Source organism: Malania oleifera, chromosome 4, assembly GCF_029873635.1.
Source record: "Malania oleifera isolate guangnan ecotype guangnan chromosome 4, ASM2987363v1, whole genome shotgun sequence".
NCBI classification, from domain to species: domain Eukaryota; kingdom Viridiplantae; phylum Streptophyta; class Magnoliopsida; order Santalales; family Ximeniaceae; genus Malania; species Malania oleifera.
This window is the reverse complement of record NC_080420.1, coordinates 22,091,652-22,113,569: the sequence shown is the minus strand read 5'-3', so window position 1 is coordinate 22,113,569 and position 21,918 is coordinate 22,091,652. Positions and strand designations below refer to the sequence as shown.

The 21,918-nt window shown below is 36.7% G+C and overlaps 1 protein-coding gene across 1 annotated transcript in view; it reads right to left on the bottom strand.

Moving 5' to 3' along the window:
• The window catches only part of LOC131154568 (large ribosomal subunit protein uL15c), a 37,631-nt gene that overhangs the window by 12,355 nt on the left and 3,358 nt on the right, over positions 1 to 21,918 (bottom strand). The window contains exon 3 of the mRNA XM_058107409.1: positions 9,116 to 9,267. Within this exon, the coding sequence (XP_057963392.1) occupies positions 9,116 to 9,267 (152 nt within the window). The remainder of the gene's footprint in view (positions 1 to 9,115; positions 9,268 to 21,918) is intronic.

The window sequence follows — 21,918 nt, the reverse complement described above, 5'->3', positions numbered from 1 at the left end:
TAGTTCTAACATTTCCTATTCCAAAAATTTTGCATGAAGCATCATTTCCCATTAGATCAGAACCAAAAATTATTGACATGTAGGTGTTGAACCAATCTTTATTTGGTTTCATGTGATAAAAGCATGCCGAATCTAGGATCCAAGAATCCGTGAGGCGATATGAACCCAATGAAACAGAAAGCATATCACCATCACTGCTCCCTGAGTCTCATTCTTACACTACATTCGCCAATTTTGATGAATTCCCTTTCTTCCTCTCCGGACACTTCAATTTTATGTGCCCCTTTTTCCCGCACTTAAAACACCGAATATCCTTCTTCCTAGGCTACAATCAAGATTTATAATTACTTGATCTGCTTCAGAACTTGCTTCTCCCACGCTACTAATTACTCTTCACCACAAGCCCTTCACCTTGTGAAATCTCATCACTGGCTTTCTTCCTCTGATGAAAACTTAGCAGAGCACTTAAAACCTCTTCCAAATTCAAGGTTTCTTTTCCTCATGTCGGAGTAGTAACCAGATTTTCAAATGTATAAGACACAGGTAGGGAATTCAGCAACATCAACGTCTTGTCTTCTTCCTCGAACTTAACATCAACCCGCATCAAATTACTTATTATCTAATTGAATACATTGATGTGTTGGTTCAAATCCGAACCCTTTGCTATCTTAAGCCAATACAATTTCTGCTTAAGATACAACTTGTTCGTTAAAGACTTGGACATATACCGAATTTCCAGTTTCTGCCAAATTGCCGCCGAAGATTCCTCATCCATGACGTGATACAACACATCATCAGCCAGACAAAGCCTAATAGTCGCAACAACCTTTGCTTCCAATTCCTTCCCACTTGTTTCATCCATGCCTTCTGGTTGACCACTCGTATAATGTCTTCACCATACCTTGCTGCACAAACAGAATTTTAACCCTCCTATGCCATAGTATAAAATTTTCCATTCCATCGAACTTGCAGAAGAAATCCTAGCCATTATAACCAAATGCTCTAATACCAATTTGTTGTGCAAATCAATGCGCAGTGGAAAACCAAATCACACAATGCAACCAATGATAAAATATACAGAAAAACACAATCACACAGATTATATGAAAGCAATAAAACAATGATATGAAGAATTACGTGGTTCGGCAATGCCTACATCCACGGGAGCAAACGGCTATGATTTTTCACTATCTTGTATTAAGAGACATATGGATTACAACATACAACATGTATATATAACCCTCATGGAGTCCCCCCCCCCCCCCCCAAAGAAACCCAACCTATACAACTTCCCAATTCAAAATTCAAGAACCAGCGCTAGATAACCGAGCAAAACCGTGGACGGTTTCAGACATACCGTCGACGATTTCAGACATACCGTCGACGATTTAATGCTGAGACCAAACAGTCGATATAACACTACACATCCGTCGACTGTTACTTTTGCACCTGAACATAATTGTCGACGATTTTAGGAAAACTGTCGCCAGTTTCTTCCTGCAAGCCAGCTTCTCTATTTTTCTACCAAGTTTTCTTTGTAAATGCATTCCACTCAACATATGAGCCACATATTACAACAATGTTTGACTTTAGACTTTCATCAAGAAATATCAAAGTAGACATTGCCAATAGTATTTTTCAGGGTTGCAATTTTAGCTAAAATTATCATGATTGTTAGTGCTCAATAAGGTAGTCTACAAATTTTAACTCAAATTTGTAGGGTTTGCGATTTCAACTTAAATCAAATTGCACTATTGCTATCTTTGCTACCATTGCTACTTCCACTGCTGCACCACCACCAATGTCCCTCTACTACCTCTAACCATCCTTAGTCACAACACAGAATTTTATTTTAAATCCAAAATTCATTAGCCATAAGCAGCAAAATCGCAGCATGAGAAAAAAAATTATGTACAGCCTCAAGTCCCTTCAAGCACTATTCAGTCCAGCCAAACCATATCAGATTTGCTCAAAATTTAAGGCCAAGATTTGTTAATTTTCGGACAAAGTTGGGAGCTAACATCAAAATAAGAACTAGGACATCCATCCACAATCCAGAGTCGACTCAAATCGCCATTGATGGACCTTCACTGGAGCTTTAGCTTTGCTGTTAAGCCACGTTGTCACCAACAATTCATTCTCACCCCTCATCAGGTCAATCTAGTGTGATAAATAAAACACAAAAGAAAACTCTGCCTCCTCCATATTTCCTTGAAGTAGGGGATTTAAAAGAATTTAGTTGCTTGATTAGGACTAGATCAACTAAACCAACTAACCAGAAAATATTAAATAAAATCATTGAGTAGAAGGGGAACGATGGTGATTGACGTCACTCCATCAAAAGCTATGGAAATTGATTCTAGGATAAGCAAGCTTGACTTGTTATTGACTTCATTTTTTTTAAATGATTGATCCTAACTAATGTAAATTAGAAGAGATGCCTTCCTTTTAGCCCATTAAAGAGGCACTAGTGGAGGAGGCTCCTGTTGAGTTTGAAGAACAGTGGAAGAAATGTGGATGCATCAAAATTGGAGCACAAGCAACAATTTGTTGAAATTCATTCCAACAAAATTTCTCAGCTACACCTCCAATGGTCCTTGTGGATGCATCAAAATTGGAGCACAAGCCACAATTTTCTGAAATTTATTCCAACAAAATTTGTTAGATGCACATCCAACGGCTCTTCCAGAACACAATCCTACATTTTGACGCCAACAAGTTGCATTAGTCTCCTTCAAGATTCAGGATTGCCCTGTCCTTTTTCTTCATCCTTTGGATATTTAAAATTTGAGGTTGAATTCTATCTAGGGAGAATGATGCCACATGCAAGCAATAGCTATTATGCGATCTCGCCTGGGCCATCCAAGTTGGTCTCCCAAGGATCTGAATCCCGAATCATCTTCCTCTTCCTCTTCCTTCTTCTATATCCTCTTTTGGATCGGAATCCATAGTCAAGGTGGTGGTTCCTCCCCCATCTTCAGATGTCTTTTGCTTTGGCATCATTCTTAGGGCTGAACCTCTTTATGGTGAGGCCTATTAAAATTGAGGAACCAACTCAGGTTGCTCAGTCTTCTACACCTTGCACTACTATAATCTATCATCTTGAGGATAATGTGTATTAGCGACAAAAGCCCTATAACCTACTAGAGTGTTCCCCAATGGAGGACTTCCATAATTCAAGGGAGAGAGAGAGAGAGTTTGTTCTTGTTTGAAATGGCTTTTCTGTGTCTGGGGATGCCTTGGAGGCAGTTTTCATTCTATAGACATGCTAAAAATTTATAACCTTACTCCCATCATCTCACTCCCACCTCTTGGCGAAGTGTTCCAAGTTGTTCCATCCATGTCCAAGACTGAGATGACCCCCACCATTAGGCTGTGGAGATCCAAGGTTATATTGGAAAACCATCTCCATCAACCACACAAATTCATAGCTCACCAGGCCATGAATTGCTTAGAGCAAACAACCTTTATGGATCTCTTTTATTGTTTCTATTGTTGTGACAGTAGGTTGTCCAAGAGGATAGCAACTTAGCTACTTTGAGTCAACCTCTTTTCCAAAAATTTGCGTCATGTTTTTTTTAGGCAAAAGAAAGGCATCAAGGATTAAATATAAATTTGGAAAGAACAAAAGCAATTCTTATGAATTCAGGAGTGTTTGAATTCTAAATAATCACATATTGATCAGCTCTAAATTTGGCAAAACGAATTCTATCTTTGTCCTTGAAGGATCCAGAAGCAACAAGTGGTCACGATATGGGGAAGAATTTGTTGCTTTAGTGAGACTTTTTCTTTCTGGCATTGATGGAATAGGTAGTAAAAAGATTACTAAGAATTGTTCCTGGGGTCAGGCAGTTTCAGGGAGAATTGATGCTTTTGGAGTTTTTTCAACTTCTAAGGGTGTGTTGAAGGTAGTGTGTGTTTGTTGTTGGGGGGGGGGGAGGAGAAGATGCAAAAGGAAATCCCTCGGTATGCTTTGCACAATCAACTGACGTTGCTAAGGGCAAGGATTCCAGCTGGGGAGTTGAGTCTAGAGGCGGCTAGGGTTTCCTGCATGGACGAAGGGTTGATAAGGGCTGGGTGGGTTGGACCTGGGTTTTTTATGTTACTATAGACCTTGGCCAGTTGTTTGAAAGCAATAAAGGGATATTAAAACCTTTTATGGGCCTGTTGGTTAAGGAGCCCAAGAATAGATTTATGATTCTATGTTAGGCTTGGTTAGTGAGAAAGAAAATCATTTGGGTAATTCATTGTTGGGCCAACTGAATGGGCATGCCCAAAAGCTTATCTAGGTCCCCAGTCAAAAATGAAGCCCTTTCTTTTAAAACACGTGAGATGATGGGACTTCATCTTCCTTCAGAGTAGAAGCAAGTTGCGATCATTTTAGTGCTTTACCCATCTTCAAATCAAATTCATGGATGTCATGAGAGAAGTAGATGTTCCAAAAACATAAAAGAGAAGGTGGAATTAGAAAGGTGGGTTTCTAAAAATCCAACTAATATTTTAGAGGGTGATTTTCCTCCTTTTCAGGAGAAGAATGTTAGTGGGTGGGTGGGGCTTCAGGGATGAAATGGGGGATCTTTTTCTATGAATATTAATTCTAGTGACGTTGAAATTCAGGACTTTATTGTTGATTCGAAGGGAAATTCCGCTCATAAGGGAGTAAATTCAAATAATTTGAGGAGTCAGAAAGTTTACGTTGTCGTATGGAAGTGCAAATGGGTTTTAAAAGGAGGAAACATATTGAAGAAAAGCGAGATTCATCTAGTGAGAGAACAAAAAAAAAAAATCTTGAGGGATTCAAAACGTGTTTTAAGTATAGTGGAGGAGCCAATTAGTGAAAGGGCTAATACAAGCAAGGATAGTAAGAGATGAGGCGATGTTTTGGATGATGACAGTGTAGGCAGTGGTGATTGTTGAATGTGACGGCTTATTTTTGGATCAAATTCGGGATCAGCATGGATATTCATCCAACTTGGACTTATCTTATGAGCCACCTGCTCTTCTAGAAGGTTTAGATGGAATTAGTATTTCTGAGGATGATGTTTCTAAGGAAGAGCAAAAGGTAAAAGATGGAATTCTGCCAACTCCAGTTCAAGAAATATCTGTGAAGACCTTCAAACTCCAAGTTTGTTGGATAACTTGGGCCTCAATTTTTCTGATCATGGAGGAAATGATGTTAGTCTTGATGATGGTATATCTAAGGTGAAGAGGGGGCAGGAGGGATTAGCTAATTTGAAGTGTTCGATGAACTATTATTGGAAGGGATTAAAGAGGGGTTTTCTCAGCTGATTTTAGTTTTTATTTTTATTTGTTATTTGTTATTTTTATTTTTCTTTTTTGCTTTTTTTTTTTTCCATTTTCTTTTTGAGGATTTAGTATCCTCACTCTGATTGACAAAGCTAATATATCCTATATATCTTTTTTCATTAAAAAAAATGCTGACAAAGCTTGACAAAACTCAAAGATGTGGCCTTAGGTGCTGATGACTAGTTGGGTGAGCTTGCCATCCATGGCATTCAGAGAAAAACAAAGAACGAGGATGGATGAAGACCTGTCTCATCCAGACCACGTCAACGAATTTTATCAGGTCCAGATCCACAATGAAAATTAGCACAAAAAAATTACATATCTGCAATTCATATATCTGCTTCTTCTTCCTTGTACAGATTTACATTTTTATCCTAGGACTCTGAGAGCAGACAGAGGAAGAGTTTGGGCAGCAAGACATTAGATAGAGAGAGAGAGAGAGAGAGAAAGAGAGGGAGGGAGAGAGGGAGGGAGAGATGCGATGAGGGGAAAGGGAGTGTAGTTGCAACAACCCAACTCTAAATTTTATTAAGATATGCATGCAAGTCTGACTGCATAAGACCCATTCAGATGCAATTAAGATATCTTTCTCAAATGAATTGAAGTGAACCCAGTTCACTGAAATGGTTGACCATCCAGATTTAGCCTATATTTAAGAGGCAAATAAGAGTAAATGAAAATCCCAGAAATGCTAAGAGGCCCTAGGAGTTCTTTAATTGTACTTGGTTTATAAATAATGGAATAGTCTACAATAACTGGGTGGAATGACAGCTTAACAGTACCCTGGAAGGGGTACATCAACATGCATAGGAAAGTTCAAATCAAAAAGCTGGTAAATCACCCATATCTTTTATGCCCCGTAAAGATGGAAGAACGACAAGATCGTACAGGTGACCATTTTTTATTAAATAGCTATGCCTAACAATCATTTTCAAATGCAAGTCAGGAAAAAAAAATCCAACATTAGGTGGATTTTGTCATGTCTTTGGAAGTAAGTGTGAGTACAATCTTTATGATTTACACTCGAATATCTAATTCTCTCCAAACTTCTCCCAAATATGATAGTTAAATTATGGAATAAATGAGATGTTCCATGATGGTGGATAATAGCAGATGATATAAGTGCTAGTCTGCTGTCCTAGTTGCAGAAATAAGAATGATTACTTGAAAAGCAATCTCCATATGAAAGGAGTGTGCTACAGGGCCACTCTGCCATTTATGTTATTTGCTCATACACAACAATCCTAACAGAATGACATTTATTTTTGCATTGCCCTGTAGCTAGGTGTCTACGTGACAAAGTTTTTGGCTTGTTGAGATAGCGTTGGGTGTGCCATATTCTTTGGAGGCTTTCTTGATGGTTGATTTTAGAGGTTTTGGAAGAAGTAAAACTGTCAGAACTTGTGGTGGTGTGCTATTTTCGCTGTTATTAGGTTATTTGGTTGGAGAGAAATGCCCAGATTTTTCAAGATTGTGGGTCTTTTATGGATTTGATTTGGGATTGTTTTTTAACATCCTTGTGAGTGTCCAGTACAAGGTGTTTTGGCAATACAATGTTTGCTGATACTCTACGATATTGGCTGGCTCTTTTAACTTTTAACCTAGTCTTGTTTTAAAATTTTCAGTTGCTTTTATTCTTTTCGAGGATTTCTCAACCTCTTTGTTCATTCTTCTTTCTTAACATATTTCATTTTCTATCCCCCAAAAAAAAAAAAAAGAACTAAAAAAACAATCCTAACAAGTAGAGATATATCAGTACTTGGGTAGATAAATTATGCTAATAACAAAGGAGGAGAAATACTTGATAGCATAGTTGCCAAATTGAGAAATGAGAATCGAATCGTAAGATTCGGTGCAAAATTTGAAAAATTGATTCCAAATGACTTGCATATATGTAAAACAAGTAACATAATAAAAAATGTTGAAATTTCAACAAATATGGATCATCCATGTTGATAATTGGAATGGCATGTGCCTTCAAAGCAAGTTTTGCAGGTCTAAATCCTAGCATGATCTATTTAACAGACGCATATATTGATATAAAAGGAAAACTAGCCATATAAGCAAGATATACCATGATCTAACCATTCCAGGTTTACAAAGTATCAAGTTAAGCTAGATTCTATGAAACTATAACACTTGTTATGCGACTCAAAACTAAAGCACTAAAAGTTCAAGATATACAGAAAAGCAAGATGAGGGCACACAAGAAAATTTAAAAAATTGAACTTCATGCTAATGGTGTAAGTGTAAGTTTACATGTTTAAGTTTTTAACAATTAAAAATTCATGTGCATGCTTTCTTTTAAAAGAACAAGGAAAGGGAACAAGAAAAACTAGATGAAAATTTGATCTTATGGTTTTTACGGGAAAGAATCAATGAAAAATAATAAAAATTTGAACTTAATGGTGTTTAATAAGAAGAGTAATTTTTAATGCATGGGCTTGCCTAATGACGAAAACAAGAAGAGAGAGTGAATAAAAAACATAAAAAAAACCAACTAAAATATAAAAAAAAATATTGAAAATCAGAAGTTTAAATCCATAGGAGTGGAGAGGGCAACACTACAACCAAAAGCCCACCCACCTAGTTGACTTTGGTTTTCATCTCAAGACAGGTCTCCTTCTCTTATTCTGATTTTCTTCTAAACTTATCTAATGGCAGAAATAAGAGGTGCATAATGAGAGGGCCAACAGACTTCTTTCTTCCCTCTTGGAGGACAAAACTCACGTAAATAGAAAATAGAAGGTCTCCATGAAAAAAGAAAAAAAAAGGTTTAAAAATTTTAAGTTGGGTTTTAGAGGAGTTGCATCTGAATCTTACAATATGAAAGATTCGATTCGATTCATCGATTCACCTCAATTCACTGCCTTCTGTGATTCTCCCATGTGATTCGAACCGATTTATGCCTTTCTTGATAAATCATACAATTTAACTTGAGAACCATACGATTCTAACAACTATGCTTTGATAGATGGAGCACATCCATGCTTTATATATATATAGGAAAAGAAGATATATTGAGAGAAAGAGTGAATATACAATCAGTGGGAGGATATGAAATACTCAAAAAGAAAACCGAAAGAAATAAAAAAGAATTAGAAAGAAAAAGAGAAAAAAAACTAAAATTAAAAAGAAAAGCCCTTTTAAGCCCTTCCCATCATAATTCAGCAAACACTTCAAGTTAGCCGATTCCCTCTGACGTCCATGCTGTACTCCATCTCTATTCTCTTTCTTGTCAGCTCACTTTCCTTTAGTCTTCTTCCTACTTAATAGATTGTCATATTTTCCATGTCATGTGTCACTAAATGGCCAGAGCTGCTGGACGCATCTTGGTTTTCTTTCTTATAATTTGTAAGTATACTGGTTTTCCTTCTTGCTAGAAAAAAGCATTATCACCTTCAAGCTCCAACTACAAGTTGGTACCATTCTGCCCATTTTCAGTATTATTGGACGCTTGGCAAAATGGAAACAAGCATTTTACATCATTTCTAGAAACCTTAAAGCAGCACATCCAAGCTGCTAAAAATGCCCGCATTAATACATCAGAGACTAATTTGTGTTTTATGCAGTTTCGTTAGAAACAAAAATGACAGATTAGGATACAGAATTCTGTTTTGCACATGTTAAAGCTAAAAACATACTTTGAAACATGAATGGTTGATTAATGACTTCACATACACCTTTACTTCACTTACGGACCACCCCACTCCCACCAGCCCAAAAATAAACATACAAACAAACAAACAAACAAACAGCCAAAAAAAAACAAAAAAGGAGAAAAACACTAAGAATCAATATTTCATACCTTTAAGGGGAGTCTCCTTTCCCTTCCTGACGGGTTGATCAAACCCTTTTTTTTCAATGACTCCAGGGATACTTCATCCCCTTCTAGAAATCCCGCATCTTCTATGTCTTTAAGGTTCACCGGAACAAACTTGGGTAAACCCGCATGCATGCCTTGTAAACACAAAGATAAGGAAAAACAATAATTAACATATTTAGTCTACAAACCCTCCCACACACCAATAAACAGATTTTAATGCTGGACAGGAAGGGAGATAGGAGAGAAAGAAGTCGAGAAAAGAAATCAAGTGATGGGAAAGTTTTCTCAATAATTCAATTCAATTCATCAAAAGCTGCCTTCCATTACAAAGGAACCTGTATTTTTACTAAAACTTGCAAACTCAAGAAAACTAAATATGGAAACCAAACTATACTAAAATACAATTTTCCTAACTATAAAAATCCTACCATTTATGCATTTATTGCATAATCAAATACTGCCACAAAAATGTTACAATTTAAAAAAAAAAAAAAAACCAAGGAAAATAAAATTTACAAAAATTTCTCGAATGTTTAAACATTCCAAATATTTATAATAATTCAATAAATTGACCTATTGGTAAGATACTGTTTTAGATTGTCCCTGGCTTCTCTCCTTATCAGGGGCTTCTCTCCTTATCAGACCATTGGTCTTATCCCTCCTGATGCACATCCCTGTGTTTCAGACAGTGTTTTGCCAAATATTTCCATTACTTTCATGTTGATACTAGGCAAAACACTGGCTTGGGTACTGCACAATATAAACATGACATTGATGCTTGACATAGGTGCAAGGAATTTATTTAGGTGACTCTGCAATGGTACCCCTCTGTCCTGAGACTTATCCCATAGAAGTTCACCTTTAAGAAATCGCATGCCCCAGATACTGATCCTCTTTGCATCATTTATAGGCATCGTAATAATAGTTATGTACTTCGATTACCCATTTGTGCATAAATAAACTTCTACTAGTGGGCCTTCAACAGCACTGGTTTCTGTTCTTCCTGCTCTTTTTCTATCATCCATAGATCATGTTGCCAAAATCTTAGGGGGAGAGATAATCCCTTCTTCACATCATGGTTGCAGATGATTTCTTGTGAAGTGGAATGACTGCCTTGCTCGACCCTGTACAGGGGGGACAAGTTATGTTGCATTGATCCATACCTATTGGAGCATCAATCATTCCATGCCAGAGGTGAATTTTCCTCAGGTGAAAATTATGAGAATCATGATGGCAGGATTTTCTTGTTAATGTTTAGGTTGTGAGAAAATTACCGAAAAACCGAAAACCAGACCAAACTGAACCATTTGTCATTTCGGTTCTGTTTTTCAGTTATGGTTCTTGGGTTCAGTCCTTCATTATATTAAAAATTAGTTTTTAATTTCAGTTTCAGTTTGAAAAGAGAATCAAACCCAAAAACCATATTAAATATTATAAATGCTCTGGCCTGAACATTTAACCCACTAATTTTCATTCATTACACTTAAATAATAATGCCATATTCTCATAAATGTTTACTGTAAATACAAGGAACAATAGGACAAAATTATCAAATCTGACTATATGGTTGCAGCAAAAAAGGGACTGTATATAATGAAGGCAAACCCCCTCCCTTTTTCACCCACATTTGATGTGGGATGATGTGAACCTGCTCTCACTGCAAGACATAAACTGCTTTCTGTGAGTCTGGTGGAGGCGAGTACTTTGGGCATTCTTTTGCAAACTCAAATCCCACATCAGTTTTGACATAAGTGGTGACATCCCCTCCATCTATAAAATCAATTAAACACCACATCCCATCCCCACTTGTATACCCACTCTGGGGCTTGTGTACTTGATATTGGAGAGCTCATTTTACTCACAGAATTCCTCTAATGGGCCATGTATCATTTGTTTTGGCTGCATAAATTTTGACTTGGAAGTAATGAAACTTTTGGATGGTTAACTAAAAACTGAGAAAAACCAAACAACCAAGAGTTGATTGTTTTAACAACTGATCGACTATTGGCTCAGGATTGGTTTTAAATTTTTAAGACCAATTAGTTCAGTTAGGTTTTCAGTTTTTGGCCAAAACCAAACAGAAATGAACCAAGTACATCCTATTTACGGTAGGTGCCTCCTGCAAAAGGAAAAGATATTTGCAGTTATTTGGATTTGATATTTTTCCCCTTTTCCAAATAGAAAAATAAATTTATTAAGGAAGAAGAATGAACAGAGAGGATAAGAAAGCCTTAGAAAAACAAAGGAAAAGAATCAAAACAAAAGGTAAGATGGGATAAAGCTTATATAAAGGCTTCATAATGTAATTTTGAAGGTTTCTTAGCACTGGCAAATGGCAATTGAAAATACCAATTGTCTTTTAATTTTTTTTATTTTATCTTTCTTTCAACTTCTATTTTCTGTTTATCTTCCCTCATTTTCGTTGTTCTCTCTCTTGCCATATGATCTTGGATCAGATTTGCAGTGGGCATTTTATCTACACAGTCACACCTAAGAATGAAAATGCATCTTTTAGCATGCTTGCAAAATTCATGCCTATGCATGTGATTGTTGTAACAAGTCATGTTGGAAGGTAAACCAACTGATGCAGTGATGCTTATAGAATTCTGTATTCTCCTCTCCAATCTAAGTATCATCACTAATCCTAATCTTGAATTTAATTCCAACTCCTTACTGACATTCTTCCTCTTCCCACCCCTAGCTATTCTATGAAAGAAGCCTGATTTGCAATCACCTTCTCTAACCCACTTCGCCCTTGATTTCTGATGCCAACCCATGTCCTCCTAAGTAACAACACCTCCAGGTCATTGCAAAGACTAGACCTTCTACCCCCTCATTTAGCAAACGACACTCCTCCAACCCATCCAATCCAACAATTTCAGCAAGGATGTTACTTTTAGCATCTTTGACATTCCCAAACACCTTTGAATTCCATTGTTTCAACTTCATCTTGACAAACTTCAATTTTCTCACTATTTTGAACCCCTCCAAACCTTGAACATGACACCCCCGCCCCCCCAAACCAATCCTTACAGTCACTAAACAAGGGGTGCGTCAACCACATGTTTTCAACCCTAAAAGGGGTAGGACCCATTGCATTGGGTTGGAATCTATAAGCATGGGACGCCTTGCAAGGGTTTTCCTACTACATATGGAAAAATGACTTCCCACACATTGGTGAATAGGAATCAAACAATATGTGAACCTGCCTGTCTCTCAGGAATATCCTTGAGCCCATAGTTATATATGAAGTCAAACCTCCTCATGCTACTAGTGACCCTTGAGCCTCCCAATTTGTCCTTGGATCTGCATGTAACATTAATTCACCCCCGACCACCCATTGTGGATTACACAAACCAAAGACAGTAGATAACTCATTAAAATAGGAATTCCCCAAGGATGAAGAGTTTGGGCCATAGATAGGCAGGAACCCTCACTCTCCATAACCTTTAAGGTCAAAATCAACAGAGAAAAGGACCCTAACAAACACTCCTTAAGAGAAGTGGGCCTCCTGTTCTATGCACCCAAAGAGGGTAGAACTGCCCAGTCTCTCCCCTTGGAGCCCCAAATGCTTCTAATCAAGAAGGCATCAACTATTTCAAGCTTGGTCTCCTGCAAGAACAAAATAACAAGTTAACCATTCTCTGTTTTTCTACTCCCGCTTAAACCTCTGACATTTCAAGATAAAATCTTCATTCAACACACTTTGGAGTCCCCAAGGACATGCCTCCTTTATCATAATAAGCGATGAGGCTAACCTTAACAGCTCACTCCTTAATTTCTTAACTTTTTTTCCTTAGCTCCAAGCTCCTTTACCCTCAATCTAACTTTCTCACCACTAGAGTTCACCAAAGACCAACTCAATTCATCTAGGAGATCTGAAGCATCTCGGTTATCACTCTCATCCTCTAAGAGCCCAATCGATTAACTCCTTATGGCACAGTGTTTACATGATGTTCACACGAGATACCATCAATTCTGGGAGAACATAATCAAAAGAAATAATATTTACCTGGTGGCCCTCTGGTTGTTCATTTCCAAGGCGCATTGTTGATGGAGAATGATTGGAGTTGGGCACAGTAAAGGTATCAGAAAATGGTTGGACTTCAAGCTATATTCCCAATAGGGAATGGTCAAGGTCGTCTCAATTTGGGACAGCATCTACACTTGTGTCTCTCTAGCGGGTAATATTTTGAGCAAGATGCTCTTGCATGCTCAAAAGTTGGGGGTGGTGAAGGATCTTTTTATTGGCAGGGAGGTGGTGGAGGTCTCTCATCTCCAGTTCACAGATGATACGATGTTGTTCCTCAAGGACAACGTTATGAAGTTCCAAAAGGAAATTATTAAACTAAAAATTTTCGAAAATATTTAGGGAGTAAAGATAAACTTGTCCAAGAGTGGAGTGACAAGTAGTAATGTGGATGACAGGGTTTTATAAAGGTTACAATACCCTAGTAAGTTGCTTCCACGCTGTGGCCGCTCTCTTATATCTTGGTCTCCTACTTGAGGGCAATCCTATTTCAATAGGTTCTAGGATCTTGAGATTAATAGGATCGGTAGGAGGTTGTGGAGGTGGAAAAAGATGCATTTATCTTTCAGAGTTCATACCACTTATTATGTTCTATCCCTTTTTAGAATGCCCAAGTGCGTTGCATGGACCCTTGAGAAGATTATGCATGACTTTCTCTAGTTTAGCTTTAGGGAGACTAAGAAAGAACATCTAGTTAGTTGGGAGGTGGTGAGTAGACCGAAATTGGAAGGATAATTAGGGCATAGTACATGGTTTTTAAGAACATCTACCTTACTTGTAAAAATGGTTTATGACATAAAGTGATTTAAAGTAAGAGGGCTCATCGGAATGGGCGAGACTCTTCAGGAAGTTACAATATCACTTACGCAAGCCTTTGGAAGTTTGTGTCCCAAGTTGCTTGTCCTTTCTTTCCCTTACCGATTTCAAAGTTGAAATGGCAATGTTGTTATATCAGGGTGAATGTGTGGGTGGGCGAGAGTTATGTGGAGCTTAAGGTAGCGCACTTGTTCAAACTTTTCACCCTACACAACGCACATATCTACGCTTTTTTTTTTCTTTTTCAGGATTTCCATATTTTCAAGAATCTCAATGAAAGAGAGGTCAATGACCTTTCAATCTTACTGACCTATTTAGACCACTTAGTTTCGATCAACAAGGGAGATGAGAGGGCTTGTGAAGGTGAATCTTCAGGCATCTTTTCAACTAAATATTTCTTCCTTCATCTCCTTAAATCTCTTTACCCAAGCCTTTTCCCTTGGAGCCACATCATTTAGCAGGCTAAGGTTCATTTCAAGGTTTAGGCTTTCAAGATGGTGATACTAAACATGATTATTACACACGATTTGTTTCAGAGAAAATGGCCCTTAATAGGATGTGTGTGATGTGTCAACAATCCAGCGAAACAAATGATCACCTCTTCCTTTGTTGCAAGGTGGCATCTCATCTTTGGAATGCTTTATTTTCTTGTTTTGGTGAAGCTTGGGTGTCTCTACAGCAAGTGGGTGATTTCCTTTTAGTGAGATACTGGGGTTCATGCAAGAGTAGGGAGGGATGAGTTCTTTTATGCAACACGGTTTTCGTTGTCATGTGGACCTCATGACTAGAGAGGAATGCAAGGATTTTCAAGGATCAAACTACCTCTCCTTGTGTGTTGTGGGATTGGGCTATGTACTCAGCCTTGTTTTGGGCTTATTCCTTCAGACTTTTTTTTGGGGGGAGCGTCATTACCTAACTTGGTTAGGTATTGGAAGGCAACATTAATGTAATTCTTTGGTTTTATTTTTTGTCTTTGTTTTCTTTTGTTTGCTCTTGTACTTTGGAGGACTTCTTGTCCGCCTTGTTGTACCCTTTTTGTTGCTATTAATACATTTTTCTTAACCTTAAAAAAGAAAAAGAAAAAGGAAGATTAGAACCAAAAGGCATTGAATAATTACTAAAAGAATCCAAGGATGTTCATCTTCGGTTATAATATTTCTAATATTTCCAAGAAATGAATGACCATATTTTGCTCACGCTCCATATTTTGCTCATACTCATGTAGGTTGTTTGACAATAAAATGACGGATTAAATTGCCATCATCTTTAGCAATACAACATGAAAGCATAAAATGGTGGGAAATTGTCACAACCTTTGGCAAAACATAATAAGAAAGCAAATTATGTGAGAAACTTAAATTAAATGTGAAAATGATCTACCATGCACCAGTCTATTTTATGCATCCAAATTCTAACAAGTCAACAAACCTCAACATGGTCTTTTGCCCTTTCTTTACACTTTTCAGACCAAACCCTTGTTTTGGATAAGGTGATTATGGAACCCATCCCTCTTGCATAAGGAATGGAAAAGGTAACCTCGAATTTTTTTTTTAATATGCAAAACAAGAGTTTGGTGGATTGTTGTCTTGACTTATGAGTGCCTTATTAAAGATAGTTGCCCCTTTTATAAGAACTAGATGTCCTAATAAAAATATGGTTTTAGATAGTGGTCACAAGTATCGTTGCTAATGGTCACAAGAAGTGAGGTAAGAGGATGTTGCGCAACGTGAAGCAGTCACAATGGCTGTGAATTTTTTTCACACATGCACAACCATTACCAAAATTAAAGAATAAGCATGGAATCTTCTAGGGAAAAAAAAAACCATAGTTTTTAATGAATTTTGGCTACTTTTATTCAACCTACCTGCACTCTTTAATAGAATGATTTTTATATCAATTTAGTGCATCATTTTCAAAAAAGCTGTATTTATTGTGCTTCTCACAACTCTAATGACTAAAATTATTTAGAAATATAATTGAAACTAACAACCAATAAATTAGAGACATAATAAAACTTACTACAATATGACAAACCACAGTCCACTGTACAAAATGACATGGAGGCCCTTCATAGTTTTCATTTCTAGTGTCACTTTGAGTTTGAGATAAAGACTCATCTTCCCACCAAGGAAATGCATAACTAAATAAACCCATCATCATTTCTTTGTTGCTTTTGTGGCAAAAAATCCAACTGATAAAGGAGGTGCATAATCCTGTCCTTGACCATATTTTGGATATCCATACCCATAGCTTGGGGTTAGGGCTGGCCTTGGGTAATGCCACTCAAATATGAGGGTAAGAATATTTTATTAGGGAAAGAGTTTTGGCAAAAGGCCTTAGATATAATTAAGGTGCAGGAATCGTTAGTAAAAGTTCTAAAATTGATTGATGGGAATTGGAAGGACAAAGCTTGAAATTCGAAAGGATTGGTGGTCTTACAAGGACTATTGGAAACTAATTGATAATTGGTGGAGTCTTCAATTGCATCAAGACTTGCACGTAGCTCGTAAATGTTAATAAATAGACTTACTTTATCATTTTTAACTTTTATCCATGCAATACTACAATGCTACATGCTTGTATTACAGCATCATTAGTCATTAATATGTTTATGAATCTAACTTCAAGCCCAATCCCCAATTCCTATACAGTGCCCCACCCTATCATCAAATAGCAAAAGAAGTCATGCATAGAGTGAAAAAGTGATAACTAAATTGGTGCTCGAAATATATACTCAAATTTGGGCAATTAATCAAGTATTCAGTATTTAGTAATAATTTATGGAGGGAATGGCTTTTAAGTTTTAAAGTTTAAAGTATATAATATGCTATAATCTATATTAAATTAATTAATTATCCTTTACACAATCATCCATTTGTAGTCGTTGCTATGTCAAGACATGTAGGAGACATGGTACCCCATTGGCTCAAAGAGCAATTAAACAAACAAATCTTCGTAATTTAAGGATGTTTAACAGCTAGTTTTATTTTGTTTTTAAAATTTGCTTTTTCAAAACTAATAAAATATACTGAGACTTGGTTTTCTTTGGTTATTTAATGCAGTCAAATGGTGGATTTGTTATGGTACGTGGCCCTTGAGCTTCAACAAATAACAATTAAAGTTCTCAGCCAAACCACGTCCTTTGAAACATGGATGTAATTTGAGCACATTGAACCTCATACACAGAAAAATAAGGAATAGGTAGCAATACATAAGGTTATATAAAACTTGTTTCCATGCATTATAACATGAGGCTTAAGTTGAGAAGAGGAATGAGGAAAATCCAATAGGATATAGAAAATTTTAACCCAATTAACTTGGATTACATCTTTGAAGAAGATGATACATTAAGTCCATGGCAAGAGGACAGAGAAAAACCATTCCTCAAAGTCAAGATAATTTGAATGGTAGTACTACAAAAGCATGTGACCAACCACCAATAAATGTGCATGATTCAAGTTCAAATCTTAAATATACACAAAGGTTTGAGCCCATCAAGTGATGATGATAATGATGATGCTACTGGCGGTAGCAGTGCTACGTGTGATGGTGGTGTTGGTGAAGGTGCAATGTATGATTTTGGGCAAAGGCAAACAAGAGGCTATGGGTATGACATAGGGACATCATTTACAAGGGACATATCATTTTAGTCATTATGGATTACAAGATGCACTTGAAAATTATGATATGGCGTCTCCTCCTAAGTACCAATCATTATAAAAAAGCCGCTGACACTAGGATATTATGGCTCTTCTGAAGATTCTTTTTTTTTTTTTTAATAGAAAAAAGAAATTCATTGATAGGTTCAGAATATACAAATAGGAGAATAAGACATCTGCTTGACAAAATCTGAGATAACCCAGAAAAAACCAAAAGGATAACAAGATCCACATGGTGTGGTTTGTAGTTTTGGAAACTTCGAACCACATGATCCACTATTGTAATATGGATATCATGATAGCAATTATTATCCACCCCCACCACTTCAAAATTATTATGGCCCACATCTTGCATATCCTTATCCCAGTGGATCAAGTGACTCTTCTAGTCACTACTCGGAGTTAGCTGCAGCCCCAATATAGGGTACGGATATGGTCCAAAATATGGTCAAGGAGGAGATTATGCACCTCCTTTATTAGTTTGATTTTTTCACCCTAATGGATGTTCAGTTGCAATAGAGGAATGCTGTGAACATGGATTTATAAATTAATTATGCATTTCCACAAGGGTGGAGAGATGATTTAGAGTCTTAAACACAAAGTAACAATAAAGATGGAGACTATGAAGAGACTCCACATCATTTTGCATGGTGGTGACTTGTGAAATTGTAATAAATTTCATGTACATGTATATAGATTCATTTTATGTCTCTAATTTATTGGTTTTTAATTTCAATTATACTTCTAAATTTTTTTAGTCATTAAAGTAGTGAAAAGTTAAAAAGAAAAAATGATTTGTTTTTGAAAACAACACATAAATTAATATAAAAATCATGTTGCCTATTAAAAAGTGCATGTAAGCTCAATAAAAGTAGCCAAAATTCATTAAAAATCATGTTTTAGAAGATTCCATGCTTATTCTTGAATTTGGGCATGGTTGTCCATGTGTGAAGTTGTCATTGCTTCCCACTACGTAACATCCATTTTTCTCGCATCCTGTGACAACCATGACCATTATGTGATATTACCCATAACTGCTACTTAAAACCATGTTGTCCAATCTCTTACAGATTGTAGTGCTATTTTCTTCCAGTTTAGAAAGTGCTACTCTCTACTAGTCTATGTTGACAGCTTTAAAACAAAAAGATTTGTTAGTCAACATCACTCAAATTTCTTCCTTGTAAGCCCAATGGAAGATAAGAGATACAAATGTAAATACGAAAAATGATACTAGTTTTTCATGGTAGATTAATTGTAAACTCATTTTTAAGATAAGAAATGGGTTAAGAAAATTTGAGAAAAGTTCCTATTTTTTCACAATGGGTTATTCATTGTCTAAAAATTCTCCTCCTTATGTTAACCCCAAAAAATTTCTATGTTGGGACGCCAATGATAGCCAAAGGCTAATATTTATTGCTTGAATTGACATTGATATAATACACACGCATTTTAGATGATAGTATTTCATTTCTAATCGGTTGTATGATACCTTGTATGTCAAACAAAAGTGATATGGAGCAATGCTTCTAGAATGAACATGGTGGCCCAAGACATAATATTAGTTATCCTAAATAGAGCATGTGGTCTTAACTTTCAAACAAATGAATAAGTTCACAAGCAGCCCAAAGCTGCTCAAGCTCATTCATGTGTGCAGAAGCCATACTCAAAAGTCAAAACAGCAAAATCTAATATATGCTTAGGATCAAATTGCTAACTTCAGTCCTATTAAAGCCATGCTTTATCATAACATGGTTCATGAAAATGACTCGAGCATAGGTTTGAGCACAGGCTTGAGATTGGCATATTTTGTCAAGCAAGTACAGCAAATTTGAGCTAATTATCTTTTAATAGATAACAAGCTAGGCCTGGATAGGGCTATCTTTCAGCTTTGCTCTACTCATTTGCACCAAATATAGAAAACAGAAAACAAGGATAAAGGCTAGCTTAAAAAAAAAAAAAGGCAGCCCAGTGCACAAAGCTCCTGCGTATGTGGGGTCTAGGGAAGAGGCAGACTACAATGGGTCTATAGTATGCAGGCTTACCTTGCATTTTTGCAAGAGCCTATTTCCACGCCTCGAACCCGTGACCTCCAGGTCATACGGTGACAACCTTACCGTTGCGCCTAAGCTCCCCTTCAAGGATAAGGCTAGCTGCTCTTTTGCAAAAGGCTTACCGCTCAAATAATCATAATAAGTAGTTCGCGAGTTAAACCTATGGTATATAGCAAATGCACTCTATATTGGTTTGCTAAAAGACCGAAAATATATACTTTTTTTTTTTTTTGTTGAAATAAAACTTATTAAAAGAGTAAAAAAAAATACAAGTGGGACAAGGGATCCTAGAAAAAACATTAAAAAAGATAACAGTATAAGCTACAAATCAGTCAAAGAAATACTTCCAAAGAACACCTGAAGGACAAACCCAAAACAAAGTGGAGAAAACAATCTTATCCAAAATCAAAGGTGAGGCTAACCAAACCCAAGAAATCCTGTCATTCCTTTCAATTCATACCACACAAAGAATTGCAAACCAAGCATAACACCAAAATAACTTTCCTTTCTTTCTTACCAAAACCCCAAAACTTTTATCATTTTGGACCCTCCCACAGTAGCTGGACAAACATGCAGGTCTCCGAAAAAACATCAAATAGTTCAACCCACAACCATTTATTAGTCAGATAATGAAGAAAGAAGTGTCCACTAGTCTCCATCAAAGACTTGCACATAGAATAAATATTCTGGAGTCTAGACTATGCACTTCATAAAGCCTCATCAATTGTAACAAATCAATGGTATTGACTCTATTAAGAATCACAGTCCAAGTGAAGGGCCTCTTTTTGTTGGAAGTCATTGGTACAAAAAAGTGTCAATAGAAGGCCATAAATTATGCCTTGTTAATAGCTATTAATATAGGCAGAATATACTTTCATAAATAGGAGATGAGATTTAGTTTACCATGTATAGCTTCCTAAAATCACTCTATGTAAATTAGCTGGCTTACCATATATAGCTTCCTAAGATCACTATGTGTAAATAACACGTACAGATTTAAGTTTCTTTGTATAACTGGCAGTCTTGCCTATATAATGAAAGACCTTCTCAACAGAGAGGACAATTCAAACCATTCTGTTATGGTATCAAAGCCATTCTCTAAGCAATCTCACACCTAGTTTTCTTAGTCATAGCCTCAGTACTTATGGAGAAGTCAGATGATGTTAGTGTTGATTCACTAGAAAAAATTATGCTGCTTGGGAGTTTCAATTGGAGACCTTTCTCAAGAATAAAGAGCTGTGGGGACATATAGACGGCAGCAACAAAGGGGGATCTACTGTGGAAAGGTCTGTGGCTGACAATGCATCTTGGGATGCCAAAGATAATCAAATCATGTCCTGGATTCTTGGTTCTATGGAGCCACTCTGATTCTGATCGAGTCGTAATCTCACCATTGTTCGAGACTCTTGCAGCCGTCACAGTTGTTGTCTTCGAACTCTTGCAAACATCGTCTTTGTCTTCGAACTCTTGCAGACGTCATCTTCGTCTTCTTCAACAGATCTTCATCTTCTTCTACAATTCTTCTTCTAGTTCTCTCTAATTCTGATCGAGTCGTAACCTTAATTTATGATGAAGGCTGTCACACGGCAACGGCATAATCTTCTTACAAACAAATTGATGCTTATGGATAACCCGCATCAATTTGAGGGGGGATGTCAATAGAAGGCCATAAATTATGCCTTGTTAATAGCTATTAATCTAGGCTGAACATACTTTCATAAATAGGAGAGGAGATTTAGCTTACCATGTATAGCTTCCCAAAATCACTCTATGTAAATTAGCTGGTTTACCATATACAGCTTCCTAAGATCTCTCTGTGTAACTAGCATGTACAGATTTAAGTTTCCTTGTGTAACTGACAGTCTTGCCTATATGATGAAAAACCTTCTCAAAAGAGAGGACAATTCAAACCATTCTATTAAAAAGATCCTCAACTCATATTTACTACCCTGTATCCGCCACAATGGCTATCACCATATTTTGCAATAATTCTTGATGACAAATTCATTCATCAAACACCACAACTCCAATATCATCCCCACTTAAGCATAACAACTGATGGAATTTTTATGTTCAAAATAAGAGAACAAATGGCAACCAATGCTCAGCATTCACGTGGGTGAGTGTTTCAGATATCAATGCCCACACTTCTAAACTCAACTTGCTCGAAAGTTATTTCCCACTTGCCAAATCCCGACTAAATTTTGTTGGGACTGTTTGCCAGCTCAT